Source organism: Phyllobates terribilis, unplaced genomic scaffold, assembly GCF_046119375.1.
Source record: "Phyllobates terribilis strain yellow unplaced genomic scaffold, ASM4611937v1 Scaffold_3__8_contigs__length_932513732, whole genome shotgun sequence".
In the NCBI taxonomy this organism is placed as follows: domain Eukaryota; kingdom Metazoa; phylum Chordata; class Amphibia; order Anura; family Dendrobatidae; genus Phyllobates; species Phyllobates terribilis.
In genome coordinates, this window is record NW_027362763.1 from 264,721,152 (window position 1) to 264,741,025 (window position 19,874).

The 19,874-nt window shown below is 40.7% G+C and overlaps 1 protein-coding gene across 4 annotated transcripts in view; it reads right to left on the reverse strand.

Moving 5' to 3' along the window:
• VEPH1 (ventricular zone expressed PH domain containing 1) overlaps nt 1-19,874 on the reverse strand; it is a 688,962-nt gene that overhangs the window by 655,305 nt on the left and 13,783 nt on the right. For all 4 annotated transcript variants that reach the window (XM_073674780.1, XM_073674781.1, XM_073674782.1 and 1 more), the window contains exon 2: nt 2,346-2,563. In XM_073674780.1, coding sequence (XP_073530881.1) covers nt 2,346-2,483 — 138 coding nt within the window. In that variant the 5' untranslated portion in view covers nt 2,484-2,563. The remainder of the gene's footprint in view (nt 1-2,345; nt 2,564-19,874) is intronic.

Below are 19,874 nucleotides of genomic sequence, written 5' to 3' on the forward strand. Positions count from 1 at the left end.
GGATCCAATTTGCCATTGACTTGTATTGTAAAACAAAACAAAGTAGTATATACTAGTTTCTACAATATAAATTATTGAATACAAAAAATAAGCAATACAACAGTAAAGATTAGAATCCAGTAGACTCGCACATACAGTGGCATGTTAAAGTTTAAAGTTAAGCAAGCTGAAGATGAAATGATCTCTAAATGGTGTTAAAGATTACATATTTCCTTTGTATTTTAGGCAAAAAAAATATTTTCATCTTATATATTTTAAAAATTACAAAAACTAAAATGGGTTAATGCAAAAGTTTTGGCACCGTGCAGGGTTAGTACCTAGTAGCACCCCCTTTTGCAAATATCACAGCTTGTAAATGCTTTTTGTAGCTAGGCAAGAGTCTTTAAATTCTTGTTTGAGGGATTTTCATCCATTCTTCCTTGGAAAATTCTTCCAGTTCTGTGAGATTCCTTGGTCGTCTTGCATGCACTGCTATTTTGAGGTCTAGCCACAGATTTTCAATGATTGTCAGATCAGGGGACTGTGTGGGCCATTGTACAACCTTCAGTGTGCACCTTTTAAGGTAGTCTATTGTGGATTCTGATGTGTGTTTAGGATCATTATCCTTTGTAGAAGCCATACTCTTTCCAACTTCGCTTTTTTACAGATGGTGTTATGTTTGCGTCAAGAATTTGTTGAAATTTCTTTGAATCCATTCTTCCCTCTACCCGTGAAATATTCCCCTTACCATTGGCTGCAACACAACCCCAAAGCATGATTGATCCACCCCCATGCTTAATGGTTGGCGAGATGTTCTATTATTGAAATTCTGTGCACAATAACAGCAATTTTGACCAGGAGTGCCCAAAGGTTTACATGCCACTGTAATATACAATATGTTCAATTATATCATTCTAAACTTCAAATAAATAATTCCAAGAGATATTATCAAAGGCTTTCTCTATGTCCAAAGGTAAACAGTGAGATATTAGTAGTGTTTGCCCAATTAATTATATGCGGAATTTTCCTGATGTTATCAGGGGCTCGTCTGCCTAGTACAAATCCTGCCTGATCCTTACAGATCAAGCTCGGCAGCCGCTGTTTAATGCAAAAAAATTAGAAGACAGGTAAAAATTTATCTGGATACTGTTCTTAAAAGCACAGAAAATATTAGCATACTGTATACTTCAGTACTGTCCATAAAGAAGTATACTATTTTTCTTATTTTACTATAGAAGTCGGTCAATGGCAACAGGATCCAACTGAACAGGCATCCTGTTATTACTGAACTGTATGGCAGAATATGGTGGCAACAGAGCATTACAACCTTCTAAGTCCATTTTAGGGCTATAAGTATTGGCATGCAGTGCCAGGGCAGTATAAAGGATATTGATGAGGATAGGGTTAATAAACACACATACACATACAACTGAGCACAATGCTGTCATGATTTGCTGTGAGACAACCCCTATAGAGGGGTATTATTGTAAGAATAAACTATCACCTTTCGACAGGTCTACTAAATTAGTGAGGATCTAACCTCCGATAACCAAGACGACCACCAGCAATGGTAAATTATGTCCCCCTTTTTAAGGAGTGGCGGTCGCAGAGGTGTCCTACAATTTTATTTATTCTCCATGGAACTGGCTGAGTTACTGTAGCTGAGCACAGCTCTCAGCTATCTCTGGCAGTTACTGAATGATGAATGATGGAAAGGAGTCCCACATTCTGGTGATCTGTGGGGATCTCAGAGGTTGGAATCCCTCCATTACCCTCTAGTAATCATCACCTATCCTGTGAATAGGTGATAACTTGTTCTTATTAGAATACCCATTTAAGTCTTGGTAAATCTTGCAATACTACAAAATCAAAAATAAATTTTCTGCCAAAAAAGTGATTATAGTATAATATTTTCACAAATTTATAAACTCATTTAAGTAAATATATATATCGCACTTAAAGCCAACAGAAAAAGTCAATAAAAATTCCCTACAATTTCCTAAAAAAAAAAAAAGATTTAAAAAACTGAAAGTTGAGAGTTACCGTAAGTCTCTGGTAACAGTACAGAGTCAGACCATTCATTCACAAATCTATGAAATTATATTCATATCATGTTTCAATGGTGTCCTCTAGTGGTAAAAATGGAAATATACTCCATGACACAAGTATTTTTCATAGACAATGAAGATGAGTTTCCATGGCAATATGAATAATCATAAACCAGGATACCAACAATATATAGACCCAGTTAATTAATGCTGAAAAGTTGAGACTTCTTTGCATAGTTTTAGCTGTTTTCATAAGATCAGAAAGTTAGTTTGCATACTGACTTAGGATAATGCTGTAAGTGTAAATATTGTACTCACCGTAGAAGATGATATAACTTTTATTCGATTCAGAGCTTCGGACAGGCTGTCTTCAATTTCAAAATCATCTAAGGAGAATAAATCCCCGGCTCTAGAAAGATCTTTTTGTTCCAAAACCAACAAGAACAAATGGTGCATGGCTGTTACTCCATAAAAAAAGCCAAGTTACAACCATCCATTTACAAATATATTTTTAGCATTCCCGTTTTGTCTTTAAACTGCAAATGGGAAAAAAAACAATACAATTAGTCTCTACAGAGACATTTTCATGATAAGACATGTGCAAGAGACCTGAATCCTTACTCCATATTAGCAATTTTGAGATTGTACCTCCTGTTTATTAGACTCATTGCATTATTAGTTTGACTATAAACATTCAAAAATGATTGGTAGTTATGTATCCAAAAGAACTATCAAACCAAACATATGATACACAACTAGTCAAATGTGAAAAAATTGTTTTTATCAATATTTCGACCGAACAAGCAATGTTCAAAAGTTCAAGGGAAAGGGAAAATGTTTCACAAGAAAAAATATACATGTTGTGGAGGTACTAAAATAGTATACAGACTAAACTACACATGTGAATATAACACGGGGATATGGCTATACAGGAATGATTTAAGTAATCTGTGCTAAAGGGAACCAATAAATAAATAACTATATAGATATAAACATAATCATATAGCTACAATTACATATAAATAATAATTATTATGAAGTTTTCATCAATTATGGTAATACATATACAGTGGTGTGAAAAAGTGTTTGCCCCCTTCCTGATTTCTTATTCTTTTGCATGTTTGTCACAATTAAATGTTTCAGATCACAAAACAAATTTAAATATTAGACAAAGATAACACAAGTAAACACAAAATGCAGTTTTTAAATTAAGATCTTTATTATTAAGGGAAAAAGAAATTCAAACCTACAGGGCCCTGTGTGAAAAAGTGATTTCCCCCTAAACCTAGTAACTGGTTGGACCACCGTTAGCAGCGACGACTGCAATTAAGCATTTGTGATAACTGACAATGAGTCTTTTACATCGCTCTGGAGGAATTTTGGCCCACTCATCTTTGTAAAATTGTTGTAATTCAGCCACATTGGAGGGTTTCTGAGCATGAACCATCGTTTTAAGGCCACAGCATTTCAATCAAATTAAGGTCAGGACTTTGACTAGGACACTCCAAAGTCTTAATTTTGTTTGGCTTAATCCATTCAGAGGGGGACTTCCTGGTGTGGTTTGGATAATTGTCCTGCTGCATAACCCAAGTGCGCTTCAACTTGAGGTCACAAACTTTTTTAACATTTGAACATTGGTTGTTCGGTTGAATTAATAATAAAAACAATTTTTACACATTTGACTAGTTGTGTATCATATGTATAGGTTTGATTATTGCACTATTAGAACTGAGCTGCTTCCAAACACTCTTTTTTTTTTATTTCTTCCTTCCTTCAGGTTGTGTATGCCCTGCTTTACATATTACATTAAAAGAAGTTTAATGTTTAATTTTGGAGACTATTTTGCTAGTAGTTTAGTTGCAGGAGAAATATTTTCCTGTTTTTAGCTCTGTTAATCAGTAACCTTTTCAACTCCTGCAATATTTTCAGTGGAAAAAAATGATCATGTGTAATTTTAAAGTGCCAGCAGGTGATGATGTCCTGCTTTCAACAGAAGAAATTACATTGTGTGATAATGAAGCTGAAGTAAATGTCATTGTCACAAATATTACTAAAATGATTCTATGCTGTTTTTCTACTAGTACAGGACACAACACCCTGTCGTCATGTAATACTACTGTGAAGCTGAGGTTTGAATCCAAAACTAAGGATTCTGCTTTTAAATGTATACATAGTTTACTGCACAATATATTAGATTTCGAGAAGTATACAGAGCAAGCGATAATGAAATAATGCATGTAAAGTCGCCACTATGCGAATAGCATGCCGACGGATAAGGCTATGTTCACATCAAGCTTTACTACAGATCAGTGGCTCTGTCAGGGCTTCTGCCAGTGTAAGGGGGTGGAGAGTTGAAGATCAAAGTTCATCAAGCCCTTGTGACCAAATGTTGCCATCTACTGAGTAAGCTAAGTAAGGTGGAGCCGGAAGATGGAGGAAGCGTTCTTGGGGAAATGGATTTGAAGAGAGCACCAGGTTAGGTGGTAGATGTGGCGCAGTTAACACATATAAAAGGGCAGAGCGGCAACGTGGGAAGGAAGTTGGCACCAACCAGTAAGAGAGGAAGGATGTATGAGCAGTGGAACGCAGGGGCCGAACGATCGAGGAGTGGCCGGGGACCGAAACCAGCGGGACATCATAAATTAAGCATCAAAGTCCAGACTCAAGATCCAGACTTCACCAATCAAGACCCAAAGCCCAGTGTTTCCCTGTTGAGACCCCATATCAGGACGCCGCAGGTCAAGCACTAAAGGTCGAACCCTGATCATTGTACGGGGCTGGACGTCTGCTGTGGTGACCAATAGATAGGAGTGAATTGGCCATTACTTCCATCTTAGACGCACGGTATAGGGTGTGGGCTGGGGCAAAGCTGCGGAAGGGACTGGGGCCGGTCAGTGTGAGCAGCTCACGTAAAGTATTAAGGGACTGGCTAATAAAGACTAGCGGCATAGCAGGAAGTACCGATGACCCCCGTTAGGGCCAGTATAATTGAGAACATTTGAAGGACTTACTGTAGTGACGAGCCTATTGATGTGCATTTCGCCCGTGAAAGGTAAAGCAGAAGAACATTAAAGCGCCTTTCATACTGAGAGATAGTTAGATAGAATAGAGAATAAGATATTGAACTGTTAAACTGTTGTTATTGCCATTACTGCTAATATTGAGTGACTTGATACCCAGTATCCAAATAACTGGCACCTTCATTTCCATGTTAGGAAAATAAATAGCTTAGTTGATTACTCCTACCTCATTTCTATCTGCGTGTTTCATCCCAGTAACCTGTCCACATCTGAAGGCCTGAAAAATGGTATTCAGGTGTACCCGCTGACAGGGCCATTGACTTCAGTCAAGCAGATGGAGTCAGTTTGTGCTCAGTCTGACCTCCTTTTGGCAGTGTCCGCCTTTTTAATGAGGGTACACAAACATGGAATCTATCACCAAGTTTAAGGATTCCAATCTAATGGTGACCGAGACCCTGTTTCCAATGCCTTGTCACTTACTAAGCTTCTTGCTGTAGGTTTATTAATATCACTGATTTATTTGCTGCAACACTGCTAGTCCTTTCAGTGATGAGCTCGGTCTAATCCCGCATGCACAATTGATTGACAGCTATCTATCTATATTGTGCAAAGGCAGAAAGTTGCCAATCAGTGCGATGGGGATAGTCGGAGCGCTTGAATTTTGGAGACTACGTTATCATAGCAGGAGCTCATCATGCAGAGAACAAGAGACTAGTAGAGCTTCATCGGAAAAAAACTGTGTTTCATCAAAACTACAAGAAGCTCATTAAGTGACTCAGCATTGGTATTAGGGTCTCTCCCCCAAATTCATGCTGTTTTCAGATGGGGCAGCATAAATCAAATGACAGATTCTCTTTAATCATTTGAAGACCTTGCCACTTCTGTTCATAAGTCCCTTTTTGAATTCTGATGAGTCACTTTTTGTGGTAATAATTCTGTAATGCTTCTACATATCCAGGGATTCTGAGATCGTTTTTATTTTTTATTTTCTTTTAGTGACACATTGTAATTCATGAACGTGCTGAATTTAGGTCAATAAAATTCGAGTTTATTTGTGAAATTTGGTAAAAATTCAGAAAAGTTCGCAATTTTCAAACTTTGAATTTTTAATGGTTAATAAATAACATTTCCCAAATGTGTACTTTACTTCACCATCATTTTTCTAGCAAACTTTTATTTTGTTAAGATGTTAGAAGGGTTAAAAGTTTAGCAGCAATTTTTCATTTTTTCAAGAAAACATACAAATCTTATTTTTTTATGAACTTATTCCGGTTTCAAGAGACTTTGAAGGTCCTATTTATTGGAAATCCCCACAAAAGTAATACCATTGTAAACTGCATCTTTCAATGATTTATCTGCTCTCAGAAAGTTTGTTAACCCTTTAAGTGCTTTACAGAAATTAACACAAGGCGGAATATAAAAAAATGAAAATTTATATTTTTCCATTAAAATGTTGATTTAGCCCTAAATTTTTTTCGTTTTCACAGGGGGGTAAAAGGAGGAAGTGAACACCACAATTTATTATGTCATTTCTCCTAAAAGCAGCAATACCCATTTCTGGTTGAAAACTACTGTTTTGGCACATGGCAGGACTCTGAAGAGAAAGTGCACCATTTGATTTTTGGAGAAAAATTTGGGCTGGAATAAATTGCTGATGCCATGTCGCATTTGCCAAACCCCTGAGGTGCCAAAACAACACAAACCCTCCACAAGTCACATCATTTTGGAATATACCCCTCAATAAATTCATCTAATGGTGTAGTGACAATTTAGGACCCACATGTTCTTCATAAAAGATTATAACATTGGGACACAAAAATTTAAAATGTAATTTTTTCCACAAAAAATTTGCTTTAGCCTAAAAAAATTTATTTTCACAAGGGTAACAGGAGAAGATGGACCCCTACATTTATTACACAATTTCTGTGAATGTGGCAGTATCCAAAATGTGGCAAAAAATTATTTATTAGGCACATGACAAGGCTCGGAAGAGAGGGAGTGCAAATTTGGCTGGACCAGATTGTGGACGCCATGTCACATTTGCTGAGTCTCTAAGGTGCCAAAATAGAAGAAACCCCCCAAAAGTGACTCTATTTTGGAAACACCTCAATAAATACATCTAGGGGTGTAGTTAGCAATTTTATCCCCTGGTTCTTCATAAAATTGTATACAGTTGGAGTTGGACCTTGAAAATGAAAAATTAAGCTTTTTCCACTAAAATGTTGCCTTATCCTCAAAATTTTCATTCTGAGAAGAGATAATGGGAGAAAATGAACCACACAATTTCTTCTGAACACTTAATTACCACTATAAGTTGCTGGATATTACTTTTGTACTTAAGGTGGGGTTTGGATGGGAAGGATCGCTATTTGACTTTTGGAGTGAAATTCTGGCTGGAGTAGATTGCCGAAACCTTGCCACATTAGCAGAGCTCCTGAGGTGGCACAGCATCGGTAAAAAAAAGTAGGGGAGTTGAAAGCTATACCAGTCAATGAGGTCCTCTATGAGTATAGTGAGTCTTTTGAACCTATAAGTACCACACAGAATTTTATAACAGTGGGTCATGGAAATAAAAAATGTAATTTTTACCACAAAAGTGTTATATTAGCTGCAAATGTTACATTTTCACAAGGTAAAATTTGTTTTGCAATTTCTCCTGAATGCAGCAATATCTTATATGTAGTTGAAAACTACTTTTTGCCCACACATCAGGTCTGGAATTGATTGCTGGCACTATTTGCAGAGCCCCCCCACATGCCAAAAGAGAAGAAAACCCCCTGAATCTCACCACTCAATGAATTCATCTATGGATGCAGTGACTATTTGTTTTGAGGGAGTTTTTCAGAAAAAAGATTAGACTGAATATTGCAGAGTGAAAATTGCAAATATGTCAGCCTTGTGGCAAGATGACTCACTCGGCCGCTTCCAGAAGTAGACTCAGGACACGGTTTCCTCTGCAAGTTTATTGTAGCGGCATAAGCACTGCATATTCAGCAAAATAAACACGGCCTTTCCGGCGTAACGGCAAAACAAAAACATAAAGTATAGCATAGTCCATAAGTGAGCGTGTTCCACCCGCTCTCGGTATCACAAGCCATTCAGGCAAAGTCCTTTTGTGGAGCTCTCTAGCTTCCACACACTCTGGAGACTTCACTCTCCAGATCACATCAGAAAAAAAAAATAGTGCCTGAGCATTTAAGCTTGCTCTGCCACACACTGAGGGGAGGTAGGGTGAATGACTTCCCACCTGATCTCTATGTGTGGCGCCCCTGAGGGTTCAGTCGCCACAGAGGTACTGCATCTCACCCAGAGGTGTGGTATCTCACTCTCAGGTAAGGAAGGAGTACAGCTCAGGACCCTAACACTTGCATTCACTACACACATTTCCGGGGGACAGGGCGAGATTGCTCCTACGGGAGAGCACAGTCCCTGATCCCTGGCTGGAGTGGGGGGGAACCACCTAGAGAGGGGGAACTATGTAGTGGATGGGGTGGAGGACGTAGATCCTGGGAGCACATGACAAGGAGGTATAAAATAGAGACACCATCTTAGTTCAGTGTGGAGTTCCAGTCAGACAGTCAGAGGAGAAGTGACAGGAGCAGAGGCTCTGTATGAGCTCTGCTCCAGAGGCGGGCCTAGCCTGTGAGGCCCAGGACTGAAGCAGAGAAGAGAGGAGAGGGAGCAGGAAGGCTCCAGGAGGAGAAGAGAAGGGACCCTAGAGGTACGGGCCGTGCAGAAAGCCACCCGTACGCCAGCTTCTACCAGGAGGTAGAGGGGTCAGGCCAGATAAGGGAACCGGTCCCTCAACTAGCGGAGAAACAGCAAGGCTCAACTAGAAACCGGAGCCTGCAGCATTTCATGTACTGTAAGCCAAAGTCCACACCAGCTGCACTAAGAAGGTAGCCACATAGGACCCAGGGGACGGAACACACGTCGCCCGACAAGGCCCGAGGGTACCGGATAGAAGTGTCACTGGGTGTGAGGTGCAGGGAGAAGGCCAGAGAAAGGACACACAGAAGGGGGCCCTGCTAAATGCTCCGGAGTTACCTGGAGGTCGGCTGAACCTCTCACTGAGTGAGCACAGAATGACGAGGGCCGTTACATGGGTCCCTGTAACAAGAACTGCAACAACTGTGAGTAAAGATCTTGGAACTGCATCACACGGACTCTGTGTTCATTACTGACTCCCTGCACTACAACCACCATCATCCACCCACACTGCCCTGAAGCTACACTCTTCCTGTGGGGAGTTATAACACCCTTGTTGCCATACCATCAGCTTCAGAGGGCTGTTTCGCAGCGGCAGTCTCTATTAACCGCATTCCACAGGTGGCGTAGTCGGACATTATAAAACCCATATATACAAATAAACCCTTGGATTGACCGCCCTGGGTCACAGACCGGGTCACAGCCACAGTGACTACAACCCCCAGCATCTACCGGCCCGGCTCCGGGTACCCCACGGCCCAGGGGGCGCGTCATATGCCATTCACACAAAACCACTCCCTTCACAATGGTGATTACACCCTCACATTATAACATGCTGGGGAAAAGTTGTAGGTTCAGTTCACACAGGCTAGCAGCCGTAGTGACACATACCTTCCCTCGCATATAACACCAGTGACTCTGTCACAGCCTATACATTGAGCCCAGCTTGTGCTTCCAGAATCATGCACCACGTAAATTGCTATGTGGTTTATTCTCACTACAGTAATGCCACACTTGTGGATACTAACTGCGGTTTAGGCACACTGTGGAGCTCAGCTGGGAGAGGAGCATTTGGATTTGAGAGCACAGATTCTGCTGTATTGTTTTTTTTGGAGAAGCTATGTTGCTTTTCTAGAGCATTTGTGATACTAGTATTGTAGAAATCCCCCATTTTCCAGTGATAGATGACGGACCTGGGATTGTTTTTTGTCAATTTTCAGTTTTTATTAGTAACATTTTGGGGTACATAACATTATTTAATTGCTTTCAGTATAAAGCTCAGTTCACATTTATCCTGTGCTCTATGCGAGCACTTACATTGTATTTTCATCTACATCCCCCAAAATTTGATTCATACAAACCCCCAGACAAAGCTATTCACTGTAAAGACGCAGATCGGTCACTTTGGTCTCTGTCTGGCCATTAGAACTTTTTTATACTCGTGCTTCCTGTCCTCTCAGAAGAAATTTCCAGCAATTTACAATGACAGGTAACATCTCTATACACAGCTAATAGCACAAGATCCACCAATCACAATAGTCGATGTCACACATGATCCTGCTACAACTCATTCAGTGCTTCAATATAAAAGAAAAGGTCAGAGTCTGTTCATTGTGGCTAATGTACATGTGTTGTTTCCTGAAACTAAAGGTAGTTATAGTCTAAAATAAAACAAGAGGTCAGTATGAAAATTGCAAGATTTCAGTTTTTTATTTTTAATAAAACTGTGATATGGAATAAAAACATTATTAAAAACAAAAAATGTAAAACAAAAGACTCATTTAATATGCAATGTTCTGATGATTGCTTCCTTTTACCATTAGATTAGAGATGGCCCAAACCTTGGCAGTTTAACTCCTTAGAACGTATGTAATTTCCAAGTTAAAGCCCAGCTTTTGCCACTATAAAAACACAGCTTACTAATTATTATATTGTGTTTCTTGGTTTTACAAACATACGACAAGGCTTATAAGTGAAAGGGCTCCATGCACATTTGGACCTACTTTACACAACGTAGGCTTACAACTGTTGATGCTCTGAAATAAAAAGTGATAAAAGCAAACCCTCCGATGTGACCCCACTTTGGAAACGACGTCTGTCAAGATATTCATTTATGGGTGTAGATACCAATTTGACCCCAAAAATGGAAATTAGCTGCAAGCGAAAATTGTAAATATGTCATTTTAGCGGCCAATTTGTATCCAGCTTATACATAAGGAGACACACATTCCAAAAGTTCTGCTCACAGCAGCAATACAAAATATATGTGTTTTTAGAATTTAAAAGTGAGGATTTTTCTGGTTGTTTCTTTTGCAGCACCTCTGAGCTACCAGTAAAGTAAAAACTCTGACAAAGTGAACTCAGTATAGAAATTACCAATAAAAAAAAATTGTTTAATTTGCTGTTTTACTGGTATTTCAATATATAATGTGAGGCCTTCTCAGGGTATGTACTGTGCATCATAATTATTTATCACATGGATATGAATATATGACAATCGAGGGTCTCACCTGCACTCCAATACAGCCTAGCCTTTAGATTCACTAACCCCCTATACAGCACAAGTCCCCAAAATGTGGACATCTCTGCTACATCTACAGGAGTGCACCTGGGGGGTCTAGCAAATGAATGCATGGTGTTTTGGGCAAATACATGGTGGATGCATAATTAGTCTCAGCCATTACAACACCGTGTCTTGAAAGTCACAAAGTTTTAATTTCTTCAATGGACATACTGTAGCTGTCCAAGACCTTAAGTTTTTGAGTAATGAGTTTTATGCTCTAATGGCACCCTATGGGGGGGGGGGGTATCAATAAAAAATGTTGCAGATTCTATTTGGGTGAGTAATGGTAGACAGTGGATAGGTTTTGTCTTTATAGAGTTTACCATGCAGAATAACTGGCATGGTAACTTGATCAGTTGGATTAAAGGTCAAACAAAATTCATATACTTTTTAAAGTCTTTATGTGTACAATTTCTAGGGCTAATATTCTATTATTATTGTTTTATATACCGTATATATATATATAATGTACACATTAGAGAAGGAGGCATATGGTATATGTTACGATACTGGTCTATTTTCTTGTGTTTTTTATGTTTTACTACTTTAACACAAAAACACCTTGTAAAAAAATCATGTTTTTATGTCTCCACATTCTTCAAGCTTTAGAAAAGGTTCTCATGTAGAACTGAAACGTCGCCATTATGGGCTATTACATGGCACTATTTTCACCTTTTTCAATTGGTGTGCAGCCTCCATTTTTTTATTTTACTGAAGGCCTGGTCTGTACCTGGGAGGCTTGGCACCCTGACCTTTTTTTGCTAGTACTGCTTCTATTTTTTCCTCTTTTTTCTCTTTTTCCACATTCTTAAAGCTATAACTTACTTTTCATTTGACATAGTTGGGGATTGTTATTTTACAAGATGTACTCACATTTTCATTGGTACAATTCTAGAGTGTATCAGACTTTTTAACTATTTTTATAAAGATTTGCTTGACGGGATGAACAAGAAATAGCAATTTTAACATTTTAATTTTTTTTGCTTATGTCACCTACCTTATTGCACTCCAAAAACATACTGATAGGGAATTTATATTGTAAGCCCCAATGGGGACAGGGGTGATAAAATCTCTAAAGTGTTCTAGAAGTAATGGAGCTATATAAGAGAGTAAAATAAATAAATGTAATTAAACTCAATAGTAAAAATTTACTTCTAACCCAAAATACATACAGTAAAAAAAAAAATGTCCCTGTATGTGACCAACTCCTTTAATGTAGAAGCAGCAATACAATTACTGCCGCCTGGGTGCATTATTTTATATCTGTTAACATTAAAAATGTGCCTGCCATGTTTTCACTCATGCAGCTAGCTTATTTAGGTCTTGCCGTAATATTCTAGTGGAGACGTCATCTGTGAAGTCTAAACCATTTTGACACAATCACGTCCTAGGTGCCCATAATCTAATCCTGTTTTTTAACTCAATAAAACTAGTTACGAACAGGTACATATAGTTTTATCATTACAAACAGATACACTTTGCTTGCAGTTTATCCATTGAAAAAACAGTGGTCACTGATCCAAAGTCATTTGCTTTTTTTCATAAACAAACTGCAAATAAAGTAAATTATTAATAATAGGTTTTCTCATCCCTCCTTTTACCAATATGTTCATAAGCAAAACCAATACAGATATCACTGACACACCCTTTCTGTATTTACTAACTATATTTAATTTTCTTTGAACCAGCCAACACTACTCTACCTGCTTTCCTATTGACACATTATATTCCTTTACTGAAAGCTACAGGAGTTCCCAGAAAGACAGAAAAGACCTACAGTATATCGACATTCACTTACAGAAAGCTGCTCTGCAAGGAGGACTGCATATGAAGTGTAGATTTGTTATTTCTGTGTTATCCATATTTACAAAATTATAGGCAACATAGTAATCAGAAGATAATTACAACTAATCTTGGTTTCTTAAAAAAAAGGGCAATCTGCAACCAAAACCGTGACATACACTGGACACGTAAAATATACATCATGGTATGAGAATTTAGAAGGTTAATAAGCAAACCGAATTTTCCAGAACACAATTTGTTTTCACCTATTAATTAGTGCAGCTCTACAGAGGGAATTCATGGAATGCAGAGTAAATCAGCTTTATGACATTGTCACGTGATCATAATGTGTGAAAGTGGTTTTCTACTAATAAAAACTATTTTCTTACTAAGAAGTAAGACAGCTGACCGACTCAATCATTTCTTACAAATTGAAAACGCTAACTTGCTCAAAAATGTAATCCGGCACCCGAAGTACTAATCCCTGAAAAAGATGTATATACAGTAGCTTAATAGCTATATTAGTGCTTTATGGCAAAAATATATTTGACCACCTGATCGTCACACATACACAGTATATGACCTTGTTGGACATCCTATTTCAACACTTTGGTAGTTAAAATGGAATTGCCTCCTTTTTGAGAGATAAAAGTTACAGCAATGTGGATCTGATTTATAGAAAAATGTTTGTTACGCTGTGTAAACTGAACTGCAGTGCCTTTTTGAAATCCACAACATGTCAATTTCTCTTGCGAGTACACTGAGTTTTATGTACAGATTTTCCCCACAGAATTGCACCAGATGTGGAAACTTTGCGTTTTTAGTGTGTTTCCTCAATGAAATGAACGCAAGTAATTTAATTTGCCTGATAGATGCAGAAATGCCACAGAAAATCAAATATTCATCGTGGGAATGTAGCATTAGCTAAAACACTATTTGAAAGGTCAGGCTTTGATTTTAGACAAGAAATTCTAGTTCACAATCAGAATTTCAATTAATCTCACAGGTGAGCTTGAAATTACAGCTCTTGCCAAGCCAACCGAGTTCCTTTACTCAAGACTCTTCAAACTCTAACTTTATGGACCTCACTTTGTGAACAAGGGCACAGTCATACTAGAACAGGAAAATGTCTTACACAAATTATTCTCATAAAGTTGGAGGCCTGTTGTAATATTAACATTGCCCTTCACAGAAAATTGAGAAGCTTAGCCCAACCATGAAAAACTGCACCTTACTTTATTCCTCCTCTACCAAATTTTACAGTAGGCTCTATTCAGGAGGCATTTATTATTTTAAAGAACATGTTTCCACTCCAGATTGCAGTGGTAGTGTACCTTACAATGCTCATGGTGACCTACCAAGGAAACCATTTCATAAGACTTCTGGTGCACAATTTTTGTGCTGTTATCACTTCCAGAGAAAATTTAGAGTTTCACTAGTGTGTCATCAGAGTTTGGTCAGTATCAGTTTTTATCATCAGAGCTTGGTCAGTTTCATCAGTTTTTCTGATGGAGGAGGCATTGCTAGCCAAGGCTGACTGAGGACGCACATTGTGAAGCTACAGCAATCTGCATCTCTAAAGCAATCTCTACCCCAACATGGGCAAAATCAACAGCAAAACAAAGGCTAGGACCTCTCACAGGGATTCTTTCCCCGGGACACCATTGATGCATTTCTGATGTCCCCACGGAAGCTAACTACGAACACTGCAAGTGGCCGCAGAGCCCAGCGACGCTGCTGCCCCGGACACAGCTTCTCCATCAGGAGATTCTCCTTTGCAGCAGCAGGACACAGACAAAGAGACTATTGCAGAGGTAACTCATTCCAGTCTCCCCCTGCGCACTAGGTCTCCCCGATCCTCCCACACTGCCCATGTTAGAAGACGTGGTGATGCCACAAGTTGGCTGCCACCACATATAAGATGGCGCTCAGATGCGCCTGCCTTCTCTACAGGCTTCTGCTGCCACCCCATCTGAGCCTCAGATGTCTGATAAGCATCCTTCTCTGCACTCTGCCCTAAAAGATGCAGTGACTACACCCCCATTTGGAAAAAAAAACAGAAGATTTTCAGCACTTCCATCAGGTAAAATTTAATGCATAATCTTTATTAGATCCATTAAAAAACAGGAAAGTGGGGGAACTTAAAAAACCGACGAGTTTCTGGCACTGATGGCGCCCTTAGTCATGGCATATCAGAAAAATGACTAAACATCCTATTTTAAACATATTGAGACCAATCACCTTCAAATGTGTGCGTCTCAGTCTACAACCCTACCCGTTCTCTAAGTTCTGATAATGACTTAAAAATAAAATCCTCAATAATCCGAATCTCCCATTCCTATCTCCAAGACTTCTCACGTGCCGTGCCAATTTTTTGGAATGCACTACGCAGGACAATTAGACTAATTCCCAATATCCAGTTTTAAGCGTGCCCTAAAAACGCATTTCTTTAGACTGGCCTATCTCGCCACCTCACTTATCTAACTATCCCCATTTTGCCCACACAAAATTTTCTTCAAAATCAGGACCCTCGTAGCATCTGTTCACACACCCTTCATGCACTTAATAGCCCCCTGTGTCTGTACTGTACACACACTGGCTGGTGACCGGTTCATGCAGCGCTATATGAATACCCTATTTAGTATATTATGGCTGGATCATACATTACAAGCACTTTTTACCGTTTACCTTTCGTGTCTCCCCTATTTCCTCATAGATTGTAAGCTTGTGAGCAGGGCCCTCACTCTTTTTGATATCTGGGATATGTTTATTCTGTAATGTCTTTATTGTCTGTACAAGTCCCCTTTAAAATTGAAAAGTGCTGTGGAATATGTTGGCACTATAAAAATAATATTTTATTATTATTATTATTACTTAAATTAAGCAATGCGGCATAAATCATTCCTGACTACTCTAAGAAAAAATATAATACATTTGTGCAATAAAAACCTATAATACAAAAAACCTTACAATACACAAATCACAAGAATTGCAAAAAAAAGGCAAAACACATGAAAATTACAAAATACATAGCAAAAAGTAGAACCTATTAATAAATAAAGAATAAATAATTTCTGAAATAAATGTCTTTATGAAATTTTGTATCTTGAGTCAAAATCCAAAAGGCTTCATGCAAGGTAAGATGTCTTTGCCAACTGCCCCCTCGGACAGGGCATTTGACTTTTTCAATACCATAAATTTTAAAATGTTTTATTCTTTATTTATTAATAGTTCTACTTTTTTGCTATTTAGGAAATTTCATGTGTTTTGCCTCTTTTTTGTAATTCTTGTGATTTGTATATTATAAGGTTCTTTGTATTATAACTTTTTTTTTTGCACAAATGTATTATATTTTTTATTTGAGTAGTCAATGCATATTCCCCTAATCAAGACCAAGCCACTTTTTTTTTTTTTCAACTTGATTGATATTTCAACCCCTCTAGTTAAAGGTACCTTACTCTTATGTGGCGACTTTAATGCCTCCCTTGATCCGACTCTAGACAATTTTAAGGGCAGATCCCACCTTTCCCATGTGGTTATTAAATATGTCAAAAAAGCATTTTCTCATTTATAGCTATATAACACATGGAAACTACAACATCCCTCTGATAAAGGCTATAGTTTCGCACAGCCATTCGTACAGCCGTCTGGACTACATTTAACTTCAATTATAGTGCTCTACCCTGGCTTATGTCAAACAGTATTGGAAATATCTTCTAGTCTGACCATGCCCCAATATATTGCTCTCTCAAAATTCCCTCACTTACGAAAAGTAGTCCTGGCATCTCAACGAACAAAGAATCCCTACTCCTAGACTCTCTCTGTAATTCTGACATCCGGTCGACAATTGCTAACTGTAGCATCGGCATCTCTGCCTCCATCCGGGCAGAGACGCCGTTCCCCTCACCGCCGCGGTCCAGGTCCGGCGTCTTCCTGCTCCCCTGCTGCTGTGGAGCTAACCGCGCGCAGCTTCCCGGGCACTGTGCTTAGGGCGCGCGCACACTCCCTCCCTCTTAAAGGGGCCGCACGCGCCGTCCTATAGAGTCCCTGGCCAATGGCTGGAGGACTTCTCCTATATAAGGCACCTCCTCCAAAATGGAGGTGCCTGTGCAAGGTTGTTGTTCCGTGTGCTAACACTTGCTCCAGCCCTCGGGTCCGACTGACTGTCAGTTCTGCCCGCCAGTCTGTCTAACAGTTCAGCCCGCCAGTCTGTCTAACAGTCCTACTCGCTAACCTGCCTTGCCCACCAGTCAGCCTACCTGGAGCACCCGCCTGTTATCTGTCGTGCCCACCAGCCTGCCTACCTGGAGCACCTGCCTGTTACCTGTTGTGCCCACCAGCCTGCCTACCTGGAGCACCAGCCTGTTACTTGTCGTGCCCGTCAGCCAGCCTAACTGGAGCTCCTGCCAGTTACCTGTCGTGCCCGCCTGCTTGCCTACCCGGAGCACCCATCTGGCTATCTGCCGAACCAGCCTGCTTATCTACCCGCACCATCCGTCAGCCTTTCTGCCGTGCTCTTCCGCTGTACCGGTCAGTTCCTGCCATCTGTCCCATGGGAGTCGCCTGTTCTCACACAAGGTCGGTCCCAGAGTCGCACCTGGTCCACCTGCCCGGTCCCTCCCTGGTTCACGGAGTCGACTAAGCCGCCGTGTGACCTTGGTCAGGCCGAGTAGGCACTTAGTCATGCCCCTCTGGTCCCTCCTTGCACCGAAGCATGGAGGTTCCACCACCCGGACCCGTAACACTAACTTTATCTTGGGTCATTCATCTGAAGACACTGCCCGAATAACCAAATGGGAAACTTTAAAGTGCGTTATACTAGGGGTTTTCATTAAACATGGTGCAAGAATTAAAAAGGAAAGGGCTCAGACTCTTAAAGATGCTCTCCAAAATGTCACAAAACTTGAATTGATCCACAAACGCCCGCTCAACATTAACTGTCAGAGATCTCCTTAAAGCCTGTAGCATCGGCGTCTCTGCCCTCATCCAAGCAGAGACGCCGCCCCCCTTACCGCCGCAGTTCTGCTCCGGCGTCTTCCGGCCTCCCTACAATAGCGGCTGGTGCACGCAGCTTCCCTGGCTATATGCTTAGGGCGCGCTCGCTCCCTCCCTCTTAAAGGGGCCACGCGCTTCGTCCTAAAAAGTCCCCGGCCAATGGCCGGAGGACTTTCCCTATAAAAGGCACCTCCTCCAATATAGAGGTGCTCGTGCAAGGTTGTTGCTTTGTGTTACTTACTTTGCTTCAGCCCTCAGGTCCTCTGCAAGTCAGTTCTGTCCGCCAGCCAGTTCTACAGTCCAGTCCACCAGTCTGACTACTATCCAGCCCGACAGTCTGTCTACAGTCCAGTCCGCCAGTCTGTCTATGGGCTGTGCCCACTCGCTTGCCTGGAAGCACCTGCCTGTTACCTGCCATGCCTGCCAGCCTGCTTACCTGGAAGCACCTGCCTGTTACCTGCCGTGCCTGCCAGCCTGCTTACCTGGAAGTACCTGCCTGTTACGTGCCGTGCCCGCCAGTCTGCTTACCTGGAAGCACCTGCCTGTTACCTGCCGTGCCCGCTTGCCTGCCTTTACCTGCCGTGCCCACCTGCCTGCTTACCTGGAAGCACCTGCCTGTTATCTGTTGTACCCGCCAGCTTGACTACCCGGAGCACCTGTCTGGCTATCAGCCGAATCAGCCTGACTGACTACCTGGACCACCCGTCAGCCTGCCTGCCGTGCTCTTCCGCTGTACCGGTCAGTTCCTGCCTTCTGACCCGTGGGAGTCACCTGCTCTCATACAAGGTCAGTCCCAGAGTGGCACCTGGTCCCTCTGCTCGGTCCCTCCCTGGTTCACGGAGTCGACTGAACAGCCTTGCGACCCTGGTCAGGCCGAGTAGATACTTAGTCACGCCCCTCTAGTCCCTCCTTGCACCGCAGCACAGAGGTTCCACCACCTGGATCCGTAACAAAGCCAGGTTGGAGGTCAAACATGTTTTGGAGACTTCTTACAATCGCTTTCTACAAATAGGCTGCAGCAAGTTTTATGACTATAGCAATAAGCCTGGGAGAATGTTGGCTCGAGCCTTAAAGACGAAACTAACATAAAATCGTATTCTTTGTGTTAAAAAACTCCCAAAGTTCTCTGCTACATACCACCAAATAGCTGATATATTTCGCTCATACTCTTCCAAATTGTTAGAACCTTGCTCTTAGTTTTTTTTTCCTTTGCTGGTCACATGACCTTGTTGGCCTATTTAATCCTGCTCCGCCCTTCTGGCTTTGCTGGACTTCATTGTATATCTACTTTCTAGCTAGCCTGTGCTCTGTGTCTTGCTCTGTTAGTTTGCTTGGTCTACTGACCTCTATGTTCTATATATTTTGTTTGTTCATCTGTCTGCTACTATTTCTGTTAGGAGGTGTCCCATATTCCTCCCAGTCCTTAGTACTTGTAGGGATTCCTTCCCCACATCTATAGGTCTCCGTACAGACTAGCTTAGGACTTTAGCAGGTCTGATCGCAGGATCAGGTTCCCTGTTACATCGTAGGGATTAAGCTGAGTTCTATCGTAGGGACAGATCTCCTCTCTTTCCTTAGCTCTGGTAGCAGAACATAACAGTAAGTCCAGCCAGCAAATTCTCTAAGGAAAGATTTTTCTGTTCCATCATGGTGTCGGTTCAGGATTTGGTTCATCGCCTGCAGGGACTCTCTCTGGAGGTGGCCGAGCTCCGTCAGCACGTGAGTAACTGTCCTGGAGCACATTTCTTGGAGCCTAAGGTATGTTTGCCGGATTTATTT